The sequence below is a fragment of the Palaemon carinicauda genome, chromosome 21 (assembly GCF_036898095.1).
Source record: "Palaemon carinicauda isolate YSFRI2023 chromosome 21, ASM3689809v2, whole genome shotgun sequence".
Lineage (NCBI taxonomy): Eukaryota > Metazoa > Arthropoda > Malacostraca > Decapoda > Palaemonidae > Palaemon > Palaemon carinicauda.
Genome location: NC_090745.1, coordinates 86,482,217 through 86,502,289, shown reverse-complemented (window position 1 = coordinate 86,502,289; position 20,073 = coordinate 86,482,217). Strand labels below are relative to the sequence as shown.

Sequence of the window (20,073 nt, the reverse complement as noted above, 5' to 3'; positions counted from 1 at the left end):
GATCCCGTAAGAGTGAGCGAGTGAAGAAACGTTCTATTAAGAGCTCGTGATTTTAAGCAGGTGAAGTGCCGATCCCGTGGATGCGTGTGATCGCAAACACCCGAGATGGTGCTTCTGTAAGAGCATATGATTGCGAACAGACGAGGTGGTGCTCCAGTAGGAGAGCTTGATTGCAAACAGACCACAGGGACACAAAGGGAAAGCACAGGGATACCACGTGGGACACAAAGGAGTTGGGGACACAAAGAGTCGCACTGAGATAAGGAGAGCGTCGAGATGATATCGCGATGCGACCAGAGAACTTACTGAGGGTCGATACCCAAGCTAGCACGCTCCCTAACCCGGGCCTAGCCTCAGGGCACGTATCCTTCCGCCTGAGGTTAGCTCTCACAGAAAATGGAAGTAGGGTAAATTACACAAAACTCTGGTCGGATGAGAGGAGATTCCAGGTGCTCCTAAGAGAGTAGTTCGAGGCAAGTTTCCGTGTTGAAACAAAGTTCTTTTTTTCTTCTGACAGTCAGTGTTTTCTAACTCAGATGAATGAGTGGATCCTCTATTGAAGTTCTACTTCCATTGAGGATGTTTCATTCCTCATTTATGATGACATCATTGTTACTAGTTCACACTAGCAAGAGAATAAAACAGCATCAGAAATACTAAACAGGAACTAAGCTTACATTGGCAGGTTATAGAGAAACTCACTCAGCCACAGTCATTAGGAAAATCTTCAGGCTTCCTTAAATTCCCTTGCACAAAATGAACTACTAACCCTAAACTGGAAAAAAAATAATTAAAATGGCCAGTTGGCATTGCAAGGAATACATCTGTAATTTATGGCAGCTGAAAACTCAGTGGGTACTCTGTACCACTGGGGGGAGGAGTCACTCCCCCACCAGTAAGTACTAACACCTTGTCATAAACTTTAACAGCCGAGTTTCAGCCAACCTGTAAACATACTCCCTATTAAAGGACAAGGGTTTGTATTTATGAGGAGCAGATACAGGATGCATACTATGTGAAATTTTAAAGTATTCAATATAAAGATTACAGAAGTGTTAAAAGCATCCTGTTACAGATATTCCCATCTTTTTTTATGATTTAAAACTAAATATTAATATAAAATATTTACATATTGTGATGAAGAACAAATATCAATGCAGCTCATAGATACAGTAATCATAGAAATTATGCACTACAGCAACATTGAAAATAATTCAACAAGAATTCTTTTAAATATATATATATATGTACACAGACAAAAAATAACTTTACTCATAAGCTCTTCAAGAAGCTTAAGAATAACTGTACATAATTTGAATTTACCTTCAATAATTCACATGGCTTAATATTATTACACCAATTATAAAATAATTTTAATTTTACTACAAATATCAGCCTTGAAAGAATTTTTTCCAAGTGAATACCATGGCATCATTTGACTAGTCTTCCTTTACAAATTATACATGAAATATAAATACTAGTTGTTATCAACGTTCACAATAATGCTCTATGGAAAATAAAGTAATCAATAGAAAAAATAAAGTATAATTAAAAAAAAAAAAGAGATAAACAGAATTACAGCTCAAAATATAAATATAAGTTATGTACGTCCTCATACAGGCAATATACAAAACTAGCAATAGTAAAAAGAAAAGCACAGCCTTCTAAAATATATGAGTATTCAAACTCATATGGTCATTAAAGCAATAATGCTCCTCAAAAATTATATTAATCTAGAGTATCATCATTACACTATTATACCAGACACTAACTTTGTAACTTGCAAAATTTTATCAGCATTTTCATTATTAATTCCTGAAGACACAATTACAGACTATAGCTGTCAGAATCAGACATTACCTTGAAATTACTGTATATTGCTCCACAAAAATAAGACTACCCTTCATTTATTTGAAAAAACTATAGGTATAAATAATGTATTGCAATTCTAGGAGAAAACTAAAGTCAATCAGGTTAATAGTACTGTATGTTGAAAGAACTCATATATGTTTTTAGAACAGATGTGTGTGTACATAAATATTCAGAATCAATATAATGTTCTTCACATTTTCAAGCTGATCAAAATAAATTAACATTACGAGGTTGTTAAAAGCCTATAGCATTTGAAGAATTATCATAATGCAAATAAAATTTGCCTTGAATTAAGTAAGTATATCTTTCAAATTGAAAAAGTCCCACTTTCATAAACATTAACTAATGGAAATACAGTACTTAAAATATAAAAAACCTAATACATGTACTGTGATATTAAAAAAATACTGAGCAATATTAATTCTTTTGATATAGCAACCTTTTACTTTTGATAAATAGCAGGAAAATTATATTTTTAGAATTTTTGCTGCAGTAGTTATAAATAAATTACTGGAAAAAGTTATATCATCCAATTTTATCATGTACCTAAAAATTTAAAATATACATCTACCTTTCAATTAAAATTTACTTCCTTCTAAGACACATAAAATATGAAATTTTTTAACATTTTGAAGTCCATGTAAAAAAAAATTAAAATCTTAATATTTTGAGTCCAAATTCACAAATTACTTAAACATTTTTATATTTAAAATGCAAAGCTTATTAACAAAACTATTAAATAAACCCTGATAATCATCTTGAATATAGACAGCTCAAGACTCCAATGTTAAGAATCAGATCTCGAACATCTGCATGTATATTTAAGTGTTGATTTCCAGCCATGGTTCTAAATTTAAGTAGAACCAGTATACCAGTGAGGTTTTCAGTGGTCCACTGATAAAGTTTTGGTTTTTTATGGTTTCTCTTTTCTCTGTACCCTTTGCTTACTTATCGTGTTACTAAAAACATACATATTTCAAATGGAAAATTATATCTTTCCATGGGAGCAAAATATAAAGACTAGTTTTTGTTACCAGAGTGTTACAAAACTTACTCATTTTTCAGCATTTAAGGCATGGATAAATTCCTCAAGTTTCTCTTGAATTTGTCTTACTCGTTCTGAAAAGATATATAACCTTTAGAATCAACAAAATTTTTGTTTCACAGCAACTATATCAAGATAAGAGTGTGGCAAACTTCAATGTGATATTCGAGGCAGAGAAATTTCTCATTACTAATTAATGATATGCTATGATTTCAAATTTGTCTATTCCAATTTTTTTTTTAATTATAAATTAAGATAACCAACTTAAACATTTTTATTATAAGCGGTTGAATGTAAAAGTAATCTCTATTATCATTATTACTGTATTATCTAGAGATTGTTTAACTCCTAAGGCCAACACAATTTTTTTTAATAAAGTATTACATCATATTTAATACACTACAGTATACTGATATCAACCTGTTCAACAATAAAAGCATTTGCAACATAGTTTGAGCTTCTGAAATTCAACCAAATCTACTGCCAGATTAAGAAGATTATTCCAGAATCTGGTCACAGTTCCATGGAAAATAACTTCTATAATACAATGTTTTATTCTCCATTATGTTTGGTCAAAACAGATTATTACAACTCTAACATAGTCAATACTTACTTAGCTCTTCTGCCAGCATGACCCGTCTTCCTGTAAGAAGCTGTACTTTCTTCTCGGGGTCATATCCATATTCTTCTAATACTTCTTTAATATCCTTTTCTAATCTTCTTGCTGCAAAATACCATTAAGTTTACCCTTTACTTTGCATGTAGACAACCTATATGATTGGGAATTATCTAAAATAATCTGACCATAAAAAAAGATTTTGACATTAGTAGTTAATATTAATGATAGTACAGGGAAGTCAGGAACGTCGCTTGGATTTCTGTGAGCATTTGCCGGATTTAATAGCGCTCGTCTGCAACAGATGGCGCAGAAATACTGTGCGCTTGTCGTCTGCTACTTGCTTACTGAAGTCAGTGTTGCCAGAAGAAAATAATTTCACTTTTGTTCTTTCCCACTACGATAGGTGTTTTTTTTATCAGGCATGATACAAATATATGCTACACCATGAATAAAATATTAAGCATTGAAAAAAAAAACCAATCATGGTTTTTCTATTTTCATTCAAGCTCATGATTAACCCTTTTGCCCCCAAAGGACGTACTGGTACATTTCACAAAACTCATCCCTTTACCCCCATGGACATACCGGTACGTCCTTGCAAAAAAAAAATGCTATAACATTTTTTTTTTTCATATTTTTGATAATTTTTTGAAAAAAATCAGGCATTTTCCAAGAGAATGAGACCAACCTGACCTCTCTATGACAAAAATTAAGGCTGTTAGAGCAATTTAAAAAAATATACTGCAAAATGTGCTGGGGAAAAAATAACCCCTTGGGGGTTAAGGGTTGGAAATTTCCAAAGAGCCTGGGGGTAAATGGTTAAGTTGTTTTTTCACCCTTCTCAAGGAAATTTGAGATCTAACAAACTGGTAACGCTAACTCAAGTCTCCAAAACAATTGTAGCAATGACGTCACCATATGTAAAACAAGAAGCGGTGTTTGTTTACAAACCACGCTCTCCATTTACCCCTCCAAATAATGCAGCCCTGCAACTCTCCTCTGCTTGTACAGTAATTAGGAGGTTCTTTAAATGCTGAAAGCAAAAAGTCGCAAGATATGTTTAGCATATCGTCAACATAGTCAATCTAATAGAAGTTAGTGATGCCAGCGTACATTTGATATATATTCAAAATACATATTAAATTAAAAATGGAGTAATCACTCAAAAGTCCCCATAAAATATACAATTCACAAATAGTGACACTTTTGAGTAATTACTCCAATTTTAATTTTGTATATATTTTGAATACAGTATAATAAATATACTCTGGCATCACAAACTTGTTTGAGATATATACTGTTACCACAAAATATATGAATGAGAGAGAGAGAGAGAGAGAGAGAGAGAGAGAGAGAGAGAGAGAGAGAGAGAGAGAGAGAGAGAGAGAGAGAGAGAGAGAGAGAGAGAGAGAGAGACTGGCATCACAAACTTGTTTGAGATATATACTGTTACCACAAAATATATGAATGAGAGAGAGAGAGAGAGAGAGAGACTGGCATCACAAACTTGTTTGAGATATATACTGTTACCACAAAATATATGAATGAGAGAGAGAGAGTGAGTGAGTGAGTGAGTGAGTGAGTGAGTGAGTGAGTGTGTGTGTGTGTGTGTGAGGGGAGGGGGTGAAGTTGGGGACAGGAGCGAGGCAAGCGGCCGACAGTGGTGATAAGAGCAGCCTAATGCGTCATAATGTGAATATGCATGGGTAATAACTTATTTTACTGTAAAATAAATATAAGTAGAGTAAGAATGTGTTCTTTTATTATCGATTCAGTGACCTTCAAATATATCAATAATGTGTTTTTTCAAGTTTCATAGCAATAAAATCCCAAAATAGACAGACTTTTCCAATGTCCAGGAAGGTAACAACCACCATTACCATTATTTCTTATAGAGAAATTATGTTCCGTTAACACGACCTCTCCAGGAACATAACCATCGTGTTAACGGGGAGTTAACTATGTCCTCTGTTTGAGCGGATGGCACTGTTAGCCAAGTTCTCTGAGTACGGTAATGAGCTCTGAAAGGCCCCAAAGGGGGTAAATTTTTCTGCTCAGACAGGGCCAGAAGTGGTAATCCAGGGGACCTGCTGACTCTAAGAGAATTCTCTGATACTAAAACCTGCATGATAAATAGGTTTAACATCTCTTTAGTGTTTCAAGAATTTAGGCCATAAATGAGTTTGGGATTCTATGCTTGCAACTGAATCCAGTTTCTAACTTTTCCTCAGTGACAGGTTTCTCTAGGGAAGACTGTCATCTTTCCTAGGTGAAAGATAAGGTTCCTAATCCCTGTAGCTTGAGGCATCTCTGAAACCAACAGAAGTTCCAAGAGGGTTGACTTCTGTTGGGTCGGCTCGCGCTTTCAGTTGGCTTAGCATTAATGCAAATGTTAAGGTTATAAGGCATGCGCCGTGCCTAATTTGTCTCGAACGTCCTTCCTTTCTCCAGACTTGATGAGATAAGGAGAAGGAGGTAGGCCGGGGTAAACCTCTTTCCCGTTCAACATGTTCAGCCGAATGAAGTACTTTACCCAGATTCAGTACATTACAAGCAAACGACTTATCGACTGAAAAGCCTCTGCTTCGTCTCTGCTGCAGGCCTCATATATGCCTCTTGGTCAAGTTGACTCTAAAGGCAGACCAGAGTTCCATCGCAGCCATAGGGTAAAAAGTCTTCTTTCCTATCTTCACCTTTCATAATACATTTAGGGGAATCCCCCTTAGCAGACGATCATTCTATGCTCATCAATCATGTCCGTGTCGCCATTATTCAGGCCACCACCCAAACTTTTTAGGGTGGATGTCTCAACCTCAATGCATTGCAGAGAAAAGTTCAAGCATAAAACTAGAATATGATCTTTACTTGCGGGGAATACCTTGGGACGAGTTGTAAGAAATTCTTGGTAAGGCAGGAATAGTTACACTTAACTTCACAGCATTATTTGGCTTAGAAAGTGAGGCCTGCTTGAGCATGAAGGCACTGTCAACTCCTATGGGGGAATGCAGCTGATGTGGCACTGTCATCTCTTGGGGGGGGGGGGGGACGTAGCTGTCATCTCTTGTGGGGGGACACAGCCGAAGCGGTCCAACTACCCTCATAGTAGAGATAGGATAAATCCCTTGATTTATTCCGGCTGCTCTTTGGAGGAGCTTTATGCCAAGGAACCCTAGGCGTACGAGACAGGCCTTCCTCATTAATATCAGCTGGAGACTGGTAATCGGAATCTTCCAATAAGGCTGCCTTAGTACAGGGTGAAATGACAGGCTCAACTCTAAGGTCCGTCCTGGACATAAGAAAATGTTTTCAATTCTGATGAAAAAACTAAAGGGAGATTCTCGCCGCATAGAAAGAAATTTTCTCCAGCCCTCTTAGGGGAGACTTGGCAACCTGGAAATCTCATTTTAAAGTTTCTGGCAACAAGAAAATATTCCTTCCCATTAAGAGGAGTTCACTCCCTACAGTATTTACATGGAGATTCTCTTGAACATCTGGCTCATAAGGATGCCCCAATAGTTGCTGTCCCATCCTGGGCAAAAAAACAAATACTGATATTTACTGGACATGAGCACTCAGCCATAACTCATAGTTAATGAATATTCACTCAAATGACTGTGAATTAAGAAAAAAACACATGTCAAGTGAACTAAACATAAAAGGTAAACAAGATGAATGTGAAAGGCTCGATTATAGAGGGAGAGAGAGAATAATCTCCTCAATTCCTGACCAGCAGTGTTGTGAGGAGACACGGTAATCAATCTCCCGCTTGCTCCTTGTGCATGACCTACGTTTATCCAGCACAAATCATGACACGATCAACCAAAATTTTGATTGGCCAGTAGTAGAAAACATCATCAGTAGTAACCACAAGTAAATGACTCGGAAGTTTGTATCTACATAAGAATAAATTATGTTTTCTTTCCCACCTATATACTAAGGCCTCTTGTAAAGTTATGAAACTTGCCAGCATCCAACAACAATGTGCTGCATAAGTTATATTGCTTCGTAAGTCTAGGTTAAGTAAAATATTTAAATCAAATCACCTGAAATTACATATAAATATCAGGCTATATATCAGTTTAGTGAGATCGGTGTTACTGTATGGACACGAGTCGTGGTATGACAATGAAATAATATCCAACAGTTTTTGTAGATTTGAGAACAAACCTCTCAGAAAAATATTAGGAGTTAAATGGCAGGACAATTGGAAATTAAACTATAAGAGAGATTACCCAAGTGCCTTATGTGGATGAGGTCATGGTGAGGGGTAGATGGAGATGGTTTGGGCATGCTCTTTGCACTCCCCTAGAGAGATTAGTTCACCAAACTTCCAACTGTGCTCCACATGGCACTAGAACAGTTGGAAGACCCAGGCCTATATGGCTGAGGACTATTAAGCCCTAAGTAGATGATGAATGGAGAAGTATTGATTTAAAAGCCAAAGATAAAGACGACTGGCAAAATCTAACCGAGGCCATTTGTGTCATTAGGTGTAGGAGCACGATCAGATCATATCCCCAGCAGGCCCTATTGGCCTTAAAGCCCAAAAATTTTAACACAAACCAGGACTCTAGATAAGTTTTAATGAATAAAGATTTGGTATCGACTGAGGGGCTTTTTAAACACTTTTCAAATAAAAAGTTTTGACAATAAAATTAAAAGTAGCTGTAGGGTAGCACTATGCCTTATATCCTGAACCTAGTTTTCAAATCTTTCATTATATTGGATCCAATTCTTATTGACTTTTGGTTACTCACAACTATCTTTTGTAATCAAACAGTAATACTGAATGATATTGCATTCTTGGTCAGAAGTCACATTGTAATTCAAGCCCCACAAAACAAATTAGGCACATTACCTCAAATGCTCATAGAATCTTCCAAATAATACTGAACGGTTCTTACTAGACAAGATAAACTATCCCTTGAACTACAACCACTTCCCCTGGTCAAGAAGGAATGAAAAACCTGTGGCAAACTTCTTGTCTTACATTAATTTTTATTTCTGAATTCATGCAATAGAGATAAAATTATCTTATGATTACCATAAACCCATTCTATCCAAGTTTTTTCAAAACACAAACTCTATAAATACTTTTACACTACAGTATGTAGTGTAACTCCAAAAATCTTTTCAAATATCTTCAAGGGGTAATATAAACATACCAAGCTTCTGCATGATATGAACATCAGGGGAGGTTCATAGACATAATAATATTTCAGGAAACAAGAAGCACTATATCATGAACAAAATTAACTAATGGATAAAAGGAAATTATTGGTAAGCAGTACAGTAATCAAGAATGGAGTGTGTTTACCCAAGAATAGTTTTGTACCCATAGGAAATCAGAAAGGCTAGATTACTAAGATACCTCTTAGCGTTAGTTATATCATAGTCAGTGATCTTAAAAAAAAAATGTAGTTTGAGAAATTAAAGAATACAGTTATAATTATCTCCGCCAACGAAGTTGGGAGGAAGTTGCGTTTTTGCTCCTGTTTACCTGTGAACAACTTCCTGGCTACAACATTTTAGAGAAGTGAAACTTTCAGGGATTAATTTCTATATTGACACGTGGAAATTATTCTATTTTGAAAGTCCTAGATCAAAGGTCAAGGTCGAGCAAAGATTTATAACACAGACGGTTATTTTTAAGCTGTGGACTTGGGGCCTGGTCCGCAAACCTGTACATCACACATGGTTGTCAGACATACTTCAAATACGCCTACAGTCTAAATTGATTCTAGCAAGCTGGTTTCTAGAAATAAGCTGCCATGGCGGAGGTCTGCACTCTCAGAGTCCTTATTTAGTTAAAAATGTAAAGGCCATGTATTATTTTGAGATTTCCTCTAAGCTGATAAATGCATTTCTTAAGCAAAAACATGCATAAACTCTTACCTTCCCTATTCATAACTTGCTGTCTAAGAGCATTAGCAGTAATCTTGATCATCTGCTGGATCCTCCAGAATAAAACAATGTCATTACATTCCACCTGAAAATAAACACATGTTTGGATCCAATAATGGAACTTTAATAATAAAATGTGTTATTTCTATAATGACCTGATGTTCATATTTGGAACCAAAAACAGAATTTTTATTATTTATAAAATGTGTTATTTCTTGAAGCTTGGTTTATTGATATTTACCCTTGAAATTAAAAACAAAAATGCATTTCCTTTAAATAAACACAGGCCTCTGGTCAAGTACTGAAACGCTAGCAATTAATAGCAAGAAGTGAGACAGTGATGTGCCAAAGGCTCTTTTTTTCAATCTAAAAGTTAAAACTATTCCCTATCCTCTTGACAATATGAGGCAGTGGGGAGGAGGATGGGCTTGTATAGAATATCAGGCGAGTATTAAAACAAAAAAAATTTATTACTAATCTCTCTTTATTTTTATGAATCTCCCCTCATGTTCATATTGCTGACTCCCACACTATGGAGGTGGGACACTGGTGAAGGAGAGATACTATTTATTAATTAAAATACAACGCGAGTACAAATTCTACTCACCTGGTCTAGATTGTTTGTAACAATCTGTCTAAAAATACGGTTTGAAATAAGACACTTGATTATTTTCCTAATCTACTTGAGGTATAGGACTCTAGATTGTCTCAAAATGGTGTTATTAGTTACCTATTAAAATAATCCTAACACCATGTAACAAAACTAATACTTTTTATGCAAATAAGAAAATTATAAATTATTTGAAATCAAAAAGTTATCAGACTACATCCTCAGCAGCCACTATAGAACCTAGTATCCAGCAATCTTGAAAAACATACCAGGATTCTTCAAGATAATGCTCAGCAAAATCAGATTTGGTATGCCATTCAACTGCTCTTAGAATCTTCTTAAAAAAAGATTTCTGCAAAGATTAAGAGATATACATACATACATATACCATGGCACTTTCCCCAATTTAGGGGGGGTAGCTGACATCAAACAAATGAAAAAGGGGGAACTTTCCTCTCTACGTTCCTCCCAGCCTGACAAGGGACTCAACCGAGTTCGGCTGATACTTCTAGGGTGCCACAGACCACCCTCTCCCACTATCCACCACAAATGAAGCTTCATAACGCTGAATCCCCTACTGCTGCTACCTCTGCGGTCATCCAAAGCAACCGGAGGAAGCAGCAGGGCCTAACGGAACTGCGTCACAATCACTCACCATTCATTCCTATTTCTAGCATGCTCTCTTGCCTCTCTCACATCTATCCTCCTATCACCCAGAGCTTTCTTCTCTCCATCCATCCACCCAAATCTTAGCCTTCCTCTTGTAGTTCTCCCATCAACTCTTGCATTCATCACCTTCTTTAGCAGACAACCATTTTCCATCCTCTCAACATGGCCAAACCACCCCAACACATTCATATCCACTCCAGCTGCTAACTCATTTCTTACACCCGTTCTCACCCTCACTACTTCATTCCTCATCCTATCTACTCGAGATACACCAGCCATACTCCTCAGACACTTCATCTCAAACACATTCAATTTCTGTCTCTCTGTCCATTTCATTCCCAACAACTCCGATCCATACATCACAGTTGGTATAATAACATGGCCAAACCACCCCAACAGATTCATATCTACTCTAGCTGCTAACTCATTTCTCACACCCTTTCTCATCCTCACTACTTCATTCCTCATCCTATCTACTCGAGATACACCAGCCATACTCCTCAGACACTTCATCTCAAACCCATTCAATTTCTGTCTCTCCGTCCCTTTCATTCCCCACAACTCCGATCCATACATCACAGTTGGTATAATCACTTTCTCATACAGAACTCTCTATACATTCATGTCCAACCCTCTATTCTTTACTACTCCCTTCACTGACCCCAATACTTTGCATCCTTCATTCACTCAGATGTACATCTGCTTCCACTCCACCATTTGCTGCAACAACAGACCCCAAGTATTTAAACATCCACCTCCTAAAGTAACTCCATTCAACATGACATTCAACCTCGCACCACCTTCCCTTCTTGTACATCTCATAACTTTACTCTTACCCACATTAACTCTCAACTTCCTGTCACTAATCAGCCAAGCTTCTCTTCCGAGTCTGCAACCAGTACAGTATCATTCGCAAACAACTGATTTACCTCCCATTCATGATCATTCTCGTCTACCAGTTTCAATTCTCTTCCAAGAACTAGAGCATTGACCTCTCTCACCACTCCATCAACATACAAGTTAACAACCATGGCGACATCACACATCCCTGTCTCAGCCCCACTCTCACTGGAAACCACTTGCTCACTTCATTTCCTATCCTAACATACGCTTTAATACCTTTGTAGAAACTTTTCACTGCTTGCAACAACCTTCCACCAATTCCATATAACGTCATCACACTCCACATCGCTTCCCTATCAATTCTATCATTCACTTTTCCCAGATCCATTAACGCAACATACACCACCTTACCTTTTGCTAAATATTTCTCGCATATCTGCTTAACTGTAAAATGTTATTTTTATAATAAAATAAATTTTTGAATATACTTACCCGTGATTATATAAGCTGCAGCTCTGCTGCCCGACAGAAAAACTCTACGTTCAAAATCCGCCAGCGATCGCTATGCAGGTAGGGGGTGTACTTCAACAGCGCCATCTGTCGTGCAGGTACTCAGTACTCAATGTAAACACAGAACTCAATTTTCTCCTCGGTCCACTGGGTCTCTATTGGGGAGGAAGGGAGGGTCCTTTAATATATAATCACCGGGTAAGTATATTCAAAAATGTATTTTATTATAAAAATAACATTTTTCAATATTAAACTTAGCCGTTGATTATATAAGCTGATTCACACCCAGGGGGGTGGGTAGAGACCAGCATTAATTGTTTACATTATTATGAGCTAAGGATTTTGTATTTCATTTTAGCAGTTATTCAAAATAACAAACATAAAATAAATAAGTACCTGGTAAGGAAGTCGACTTGAACAATTACTCTGCCTTTTTTAAGTACGTCTTCCTTACTGAGCCTCGCGATCCTCTTAGGATGCTGAGCGACTCCTAGGAGCTGAAGTATCAAGGGTTGCAACCCATACTACAGGACCTCATCAAAACCTCTAATCTAGGCGCTTCTCAAGAAAAGAATTTGACCACCCGCCAAATCAACCAGGATGCGAAAGGCTTTTTAGCCTTCCGGACAACCCAAAAACAACAATAAAAAACATTTCAAGAGAAAGATTAAAAAGGTTATGGAATTAGGGGAATGTAGTGGTTGAGCCCTCACCCACTACTGCACTCGCTGCTACGAATGGTCCCAGGGTGTAGCAGTTCTCGTAAAGAGACTGGACATCTTTAAGATAAAAAGACGCGAACACTGACTTGCTTCTCCAATAGGTTGCGTCCATTATACTCTGCAGAGATCTATTTTGTTTAAAGGCCACTGAAGTTGCGACAGCTCTAACTTCATGTGTCCTTACCTTCAGCAAAGCATGGTCTTCCTCATTCAGATGGGAATGAGCTTCTCGTATCAACAGTCTGATATAATAGGAAACTGCATTCTTTGACATAGGCAAAGAAGGTTTCTTAATAGCACACCATAAAGCTTCTGACTGTCCTCGTAAAGGTTTAGTTCGTCTTAAATAGAACTTAAGAGCTCTAACAGGGCATAAGACTCTTTCTAGTTCATTTCCAACCAAATTTGAAAGGCTTGGAATATCGAACGATTTCGGCCAAGGACGAGAAGGTAGCTCGTTTTTGGCTAGAAAACCAAGCTGTAAAGAACATGTAGCCGTTTCAGATGAAAATCCGATGTTCCTGCTGAAGGCGTGAATCTCACTGACTCTTTTAGCTGTTGCTAAGCAAACGAGGAAAAGAGTCTTTAAAGTGAGATCTTTAAAGGAGGCTGATTGTAGTGGCTCGAACCTTTCTGACATAAGGAATCTTAGTACCACGTCTAAATTCCAACCCGGTGTAGCCAAACGACGCTCCTTCGAGGTCTCAAAAGACTTGAGGAGGTCCTGTAGATCTTTGTTGTTAGAAAGATCTAAGCCTCTGTGACGGAAGACTGCTGCCAACATGCTTCTGTAACCTTTGATAGTGGGAGCTGAAAGAGATCTTTCCTTCCTCAGGTATAAAAGGAAGTCAGCTATTTGGGTTACAGAGGTACTGGTCGAGGATACTGATACCGACTTGCACCAGTTTCGGAAGACTTCACTTCGACTGGTAGACTCTAAGAGTGGATGTCCTCCTTGCTCTAGCAATCGCCTTGGCTGCCTCCTTCGAAAAGCCTCTAGCTCTAGTGAGTCTTTCGATAGTCTGAAGGCAGTCAGACGAAGAGCGTGGAGGCCTGGGTGTACCTTCTTTACGTGTGGCTGACGTAGAAGGTCCACTCTTAGAGGAAGAGTTCTGGGAACGTCCACCAGCCATTGAAGTACCTCGGTGAACCATTCTCTCGCGGGCCAGAGGGGAGCAACTAACGTCAACCTTGTCCCTTCGTGAGAGGCGAACTTCTGCAGTACCTTGTTGACAATCTTGAACGGGGGGAATGCATAAAGGTCTAGATGGGACCAATCCAGTAGAAAGGCATCTATATGAACTGCTGCTGGGTCCGGGATTGGTGAGCAATATATTGGGAGCCTCTTGGTCATCGAGGTTGCAAAGAGATCTATGGTAGGTTGGCCCCATGTGGCCCATAGTCTCTTGCACACATCCTTGTGTAGGGTCCATTCTGTTGGAATGATTTGACCCTTCCGACTGAGGCAATCCGCCATGACATTCATGTTGCCTTGAATGAACCTCGTTACTAGAGAAAGGTTTAGATCTCTTGACCAGGTGAGGAGGTCCCTTGCGATCTCGTACAACGTCATAGAATGGGTCCCTCCTTGCTTGGAGATGTACGCCAAGGCCGTGGTGTTGTCTGAGTTCACCTCCACCACCTTGCCTTGAAGGAGGGACTTGAAGCTTTTCAAGGCCAGATGAACTGCCAGTAGCTCCTTGCAGTTGATATGTAACGTTCTTTGATTCGAGTTCCAAGTTCCCGAGCATTCCCGACCGTCTAATGTCGCACCCCAGCCCGTGTCCGATGCGTCCGAGTAGAGAACGTGGTTGGGGGTCTGAACAGCCAGGGGCAGACCCTCTCTGAGGTTGATGTTGTCCTTCCACCAAGTCAGTGCTGACTTCATCTTCTCGGAAATGGGGATCGAGACCGCTTCTAGCGTCTTGTCCTTTTTCCAGTAAACAGCTAGGTGAAATTGAAGGGGACGGAGGTGTAGTCTCCCTAACGAAATGAACTGTTCCAGGGATGAAAGCGTCCCTATCAGACTCATCCACTGTCTGACTGAACATCGTTCCTTCTGTAGCATGTTCTGGATGCATCCTTGGGCTTGACTTGTTCTGGGGGCCGACGGAAAAGCCCGAAAAGCTTGACTGTGAATCTCCATCCCTAAGTACACTATAGTTTGGGATGGGACCAGTTGGGACTTTTCCATATTGACCAGGAGACCCAATTCCTTGGTCAGATCTAGAGTCCACTTTAGATTCTCCAGACAGCGACGACTGGAAGAAGCTCTTAGAAGCCAGTCGTCCAAATAGAGGGAGGCTCTGATATCCGCTAAATGCAGGAATTTGGCAATATTCCTCATCAGCTTCGTAAATACAAGAGGAGCTGTGCTTAGGCCAACGCACAGGGCTTGAAATTGGTAGACAACCTTTTCGTAAACGAATCTCAGCAAAGGTTGGGATTCTGGGTGGATGGGGACGTGAAAGTAAGCGTCCCTTAGGTCTAAGGAGACCATCCAGTCTTCCTTCCTGACCGCTGCTAGAACGGACTTTGTGGTCTCCATGGCGAACGTCTGCTTTGTGACAAAGACATTCAGCGCACTGACGTCTAGCACCGGCCTCCACCCTCCTGTCTTCTTTACCACTAAGAAGAGACGGTTGTAGAAGCCCGGGGATTGATGGTCCCGGACTTTGACTACCGCTCCCTTTTCTAGAAAGAGAGACACCTCCTGCTTCAAAGCTAGTCTCTTGTCTTCCTCTCTGTACCTGGGAGAGAGATCGATGGGAGACGTTGCTAGAGGGGGTTTGCGTACAAACGGGATCTTGTACCCTTCTCTGAGCAACTTCACAGATTGTGCATCTGCGCCCCTTTTCTCCCAGGTCTGCCAGAAGTTCTTGAGTCTGGCTCCCACTGCTGTCTGAAGAAGGTGGCAGTCAGACTCTGCCCTTAAAGGACTTGGTACCTTTCTTCTTCCCACGTCTCCCTTCGGCACGAGCACCTCCTCTGCTGGAGGCTCTGCCACGAAAGGGCGGAGTGAATCTGGACGCTGGAGTGTCCATCCTGGGTCTAGACAAGGTAGGCAAAGGGGTGGCTTTGCGGGCAGAGGACTCCCAAGCCGAGAACTTCTCCCGTGGCATACCAGACGCTCGATCTGGAAGAGAGTCTCGCAGGGGGAAACGTAAATGCTGTCTTCCCAAGGTTCTTTTTGGACTGCATCCAATCTCCTAAAACTCGTAAAGCTCTCTTGGACGAGCGGGTGAGGACGAGTTTCGTGAAGGCAGGCGCTGATGACTGCGTGCCTAAAGCGAACTCTGACGGAGGAGAGCCTGGAGCCGCAGGCACAAACTGATCAGGAAACATCTCCTTGAACAAAGCAAGAACTTTTCTAAAGTCCAAGGAGGGTTGCGTGGTCTTGGGTTCGTCGATGTCCGTATGCGGGTCGTCAATGTGTGCAGCGTCGTCATCATCAGAGTCCATCATCTGAAAGCTGAGGAGGAAGCGGCAAAGGAGTAGCAATCGGCTGGTCAGCTGAGTCCGGCAGCACGGGTGTACGCGTGACTGAACCGGACGCAACGTCATGGAACTGTTGCCCAGTCTGTGAACTGGCAAAAACCATGGCAGCGCAGGGACGCAAAGCGTCTACTCCAGACTGTCTAGTCTGCTGTGGGTGAGTAGAGGTAACCACACTGGGTTGCGGAGGTTGACGCACCGCGTCAAAACAAAACAACTTAGGTTGTTGTTGTACCTCGCGAACGTCAACGGAAGGTTCCGTGCGTCGCTGAACGTCAACATGCGGCTGGCAGGGTACACTGGAACGCATGGGTGGCGGGACTCTCACAGATGGAGTGCGGGAGAAGGTAGCCTCAGCGTCCACCGGACGCACAACCGTGGTTGGTTGTAGGCTAGAGGTTGGTGCAGCGTCAACCTTCTCCGCACGAAAGTCCTGCATCAATGACGTTAACTGTGACTGCATGGTCTGCAGCAAAGACCACTTAGGGTCTACAGGAGCAGGTGCGGCAACAGACGGAGTTACTGCCTGATGCGGTACCGCTTTGCCTCTCTTAGGAGGTGAGCAGTCGTCGGAAGACTGCAGCGAGTCCGAACTGACCCAGTGGCTACAACTGGGCCGTTGGACTTGCGCGGAAGGGACATTGCGCTTAAGAGGCCGCGAGACCTTGGTCCATGGTTTCTTATGAGAAACCTCTTCCGCAGACGAGGAATAAATGGGCTCACTCGTCTTCGTGTGGGTGGGGCGATCTTGGGTAGATACGCCCGAAACCACGGAGGAAACGTCTGTCCGCTGATTAAAGCCTCTCGAACCCTTTGGTCGTACGACATTGCTTCTCCCCTGGGCTTGGGAGCATGCAAGAGGTCTCGGACTGGGAGGACGACAGGCACGAACAGACGAACCCTCAAGCGCAACACTATCCACAACACTACCACTCACTTTATCACTACCCACTGCACTCTTACACTTCAGCTCCTTGACGTCTGCCATGAGCTGGTTACGGTCACTAGCCAAAGACTCGACTCTCTCACCCAGAGCCTGAATGGCACGCATCATATCTGCCATCGAAGGTTGTTGAGTGCTAGAAGGGGGATCAGGAGCAACCACTACAGGGGAAGGAATAGGTTGTGGGGCATGAGGAGAGGAAATATCAACGGAGCGAGATGAACTTCTCCTGACTCTATCTCTCTCTAGCCTACGTGAATATTTCTGGAATTCGAGAAAATCGAATTCCGAAAGCCCAACGCATTCCTCACATCGATCTTCCAATTGACAGGTTTTATCCCGACAATTGGAACAAACGGTGTGCGGATCGACAGAGGCCTTCAGAAGACGCCTTGAACAGTCCCTAGCACTACACTTTCTGTATTTAGGGACTTGAGAAGGGTCAGCCATTTTGAATTAGTCAAAGGGGAATTCAAAAAACTATCCAAAATCGTCAACAAATAATCCGATATCAACAAAAGAATGCAAGGATGTATTGAAGATAACGTCTGCAAAGCGAAAGCTCAAAACTAGAAATGTGTACTTCACCAAAATATGTGAAAACCAATCCAGTAAGCAACAGCGAATTTAGTAGGTCTTGCCGGTGGCACGACAGAGAGAAAATTGAGTTCTGTGTTTACATTGAGTACTGAGTACCTGCACGACAGATGGCGCTGTTGAAGTACACCCCCTACCTGCATAGCGATCGCTGGCGGATTTTGAACGTAGAGTTTTTCTGTCGGGCAGCAGAGCTGCAGCTTATATAATCACGGGCTAAGTTTAATATTGAAAAAATCTGATTCATACATCCCCTACCTCTTCTAAAACCACCCTGTACTTCTGAGATTGCATTTCTGTTTTATCCTTAATCCTATTAATAAGTACTCTACCATACACTTTTCCAACCAAACTCAACAAACTAATACCCCTTGAATTACAACACTCATGCATATCTCTCTTACCCATATATAGTGGTACAATACATGCACAAACAAACCCAATCTACTGGTACCATTGACAACAATAAACTCATAATGAACAATCTTACCAACCATTCAAGTAGTCGCACATACTTCCTTCAAAATCTCAGCTCTCACACCATCCATACCAAGTGCTTTTCCTACTCTCGTTTCATCTAGTGCTCTCCTAACTCCCTCTCATTCCCATCTCCCATCACTGGCACCTCAACACCTGCAACAGCAATTATATCTGCCTCCCTATTATCCTCAACATTCAGTAAACTTTCAAAATATTTCGCCCACCTTTTCCTTGCCTCCTCTCCCTTTAACAACCTTCCATTTCCATCTTTCACTGTCTCTTCAATTCTCAAACCAGTCTTCCTTACTCTCTTCACTTCTTTCCAAAACTTATTCTCTTCATATGGACGACCCAATCCCTGACCCCTTCTCAGGTCAGCTGCCCTCTTTGCCTCAGTTACCTTGTGCTTTACTTCCACATTTTTCTCTATCTTTCATACTTCTCTACACTACACTATTACTCTGCACCCATTCTTCAAATGCCCTCTTTTTCTCTTCCACTTTCACCTTCACTCCTTCATTCACTGCCCTTACTCATGTTGCCTCCAACAAACTTCTTGCCACATACATTACTTGCAATCCCAACAAAATTTTCTTTTAGTAACTTCCACTCCTCTAAATTATCAGTTTCTCTTACTTTCATTCTGTCCTATGTCATTTTCAACCTTTCTTGATATTCACTTTTTACCTCCCGTTTTATTAACTCTTCAACCCTCACTAGCTCCCTTTTACATACCCCCATTCTTTTACTACAACTAATTTTCCTTCCACCAAAAAAAATGATCAGACATACCGTTAGCCATACCCCTAAATGCATGCACGTCTTTCAATCTTCCAAACATTCTTTTAGTTATCAACACATGGTCCACTAACGCTCTTTCTACCACTCTTCCCCATGTATACTTGTTTTTATCTTTCTTTTTGAAAAAGCTAGAACTTATCACCATCTCTTGCTCAACACACATATCTACCAGTCTCTCACCACTCATTTTCACCTGGTACGCCATACTTTCCAATGACACCTACCTCTCCAGCGCCCACTCTACCATTTAAGTCACCCATGACAACTACATAATTCCTTCTACCCAGTCCTTCTACACACCTAGTCAATTCATTCCAGAACTCATTCCGCTCTTCTTCACTTTTCTCACAACCTGGCCCATACGCACTAACAAAAGCCCAACATTCCCTACCCAACCTAACCTTTACCCACATTAACCTAGATGATATAGCTACACTAATAATATCTTGAACCTTAACCTTCAAGGCTTTATATTAGATTTGGATCCTATTCTTTGAGAGCTTCTGTGACCAAACTTATAACTAGAAATTACATTGCATTTTTTTTGTTGGAGGATGATTTGGGACTCTAAAGTTAACCCGTGATGAGCTAGTGGCTGAGCTTGTAAGCGAATGAACCGCACTGCCATGCAAAACATGATGCAATCTGTCAACTTTAGCTGAAACTTCATCTGCAACAACAAATTCTAAGTGAATCATATGAATTACTCGTACAGGTTTGCTTCAGTGTGCTTGGTTTAGCGTGTGGTGGATATTAGGATCCATTCTACCAACTTGGTTTTCTGCCTTCCAATCTAGTACAGTAGTCTACAATTGAGACTAGCATTGTAAGGTAGTAGGTTGGCCGCACCATCCATCCGTTAGGATACTACCACTAGAGTGTTATTGGGTCCTTTGACTGGCCAGACAGTACTACATTGAATTCCTCTCTCTAGTTACAGCTCATTTTTCCTTTACATACACA

The 20,073-nt window shown here is 40.5% G+C and overlaps 1 protein-coding gene across 5 annotated transcripts in view; it reads right to left on the bottom strand.

Moving 5' to 3' along the window:
• Positions 1–423: 423 nt before the first annotated feature.
• The window catches only part of Opa1 (Opa1 mitochondrial dynamin like GTPase), a 163,286-nt gene continuing 143,636 nt past the window's right edge, over positions 424–20,073 (bottom strand). For all 5 annotated transcript variants that reach the window (XM_068345078.1, XM_068345080.1, XM_068345081.1 and 2 more), the window contains 3 exons: positions 9,432–9,525; positions 3,531–3,641; positions 424–2,991 (listed from right to left, as the gene is read on the bottom strand). In XM_068345078.1, the coding sequence (XP_068201179.1) occupies positions 2,927–2,991; positions 3,531–3,641; positions 9,432–9,525 (270 nt within the window). In that variant the 3' untranslated portion in view covers positions 424–2,926. The remainder of the gene's footprint in view (positions 2,992–3,530; positions 3,642–9,431; positions 9,526–20,073) is intronic.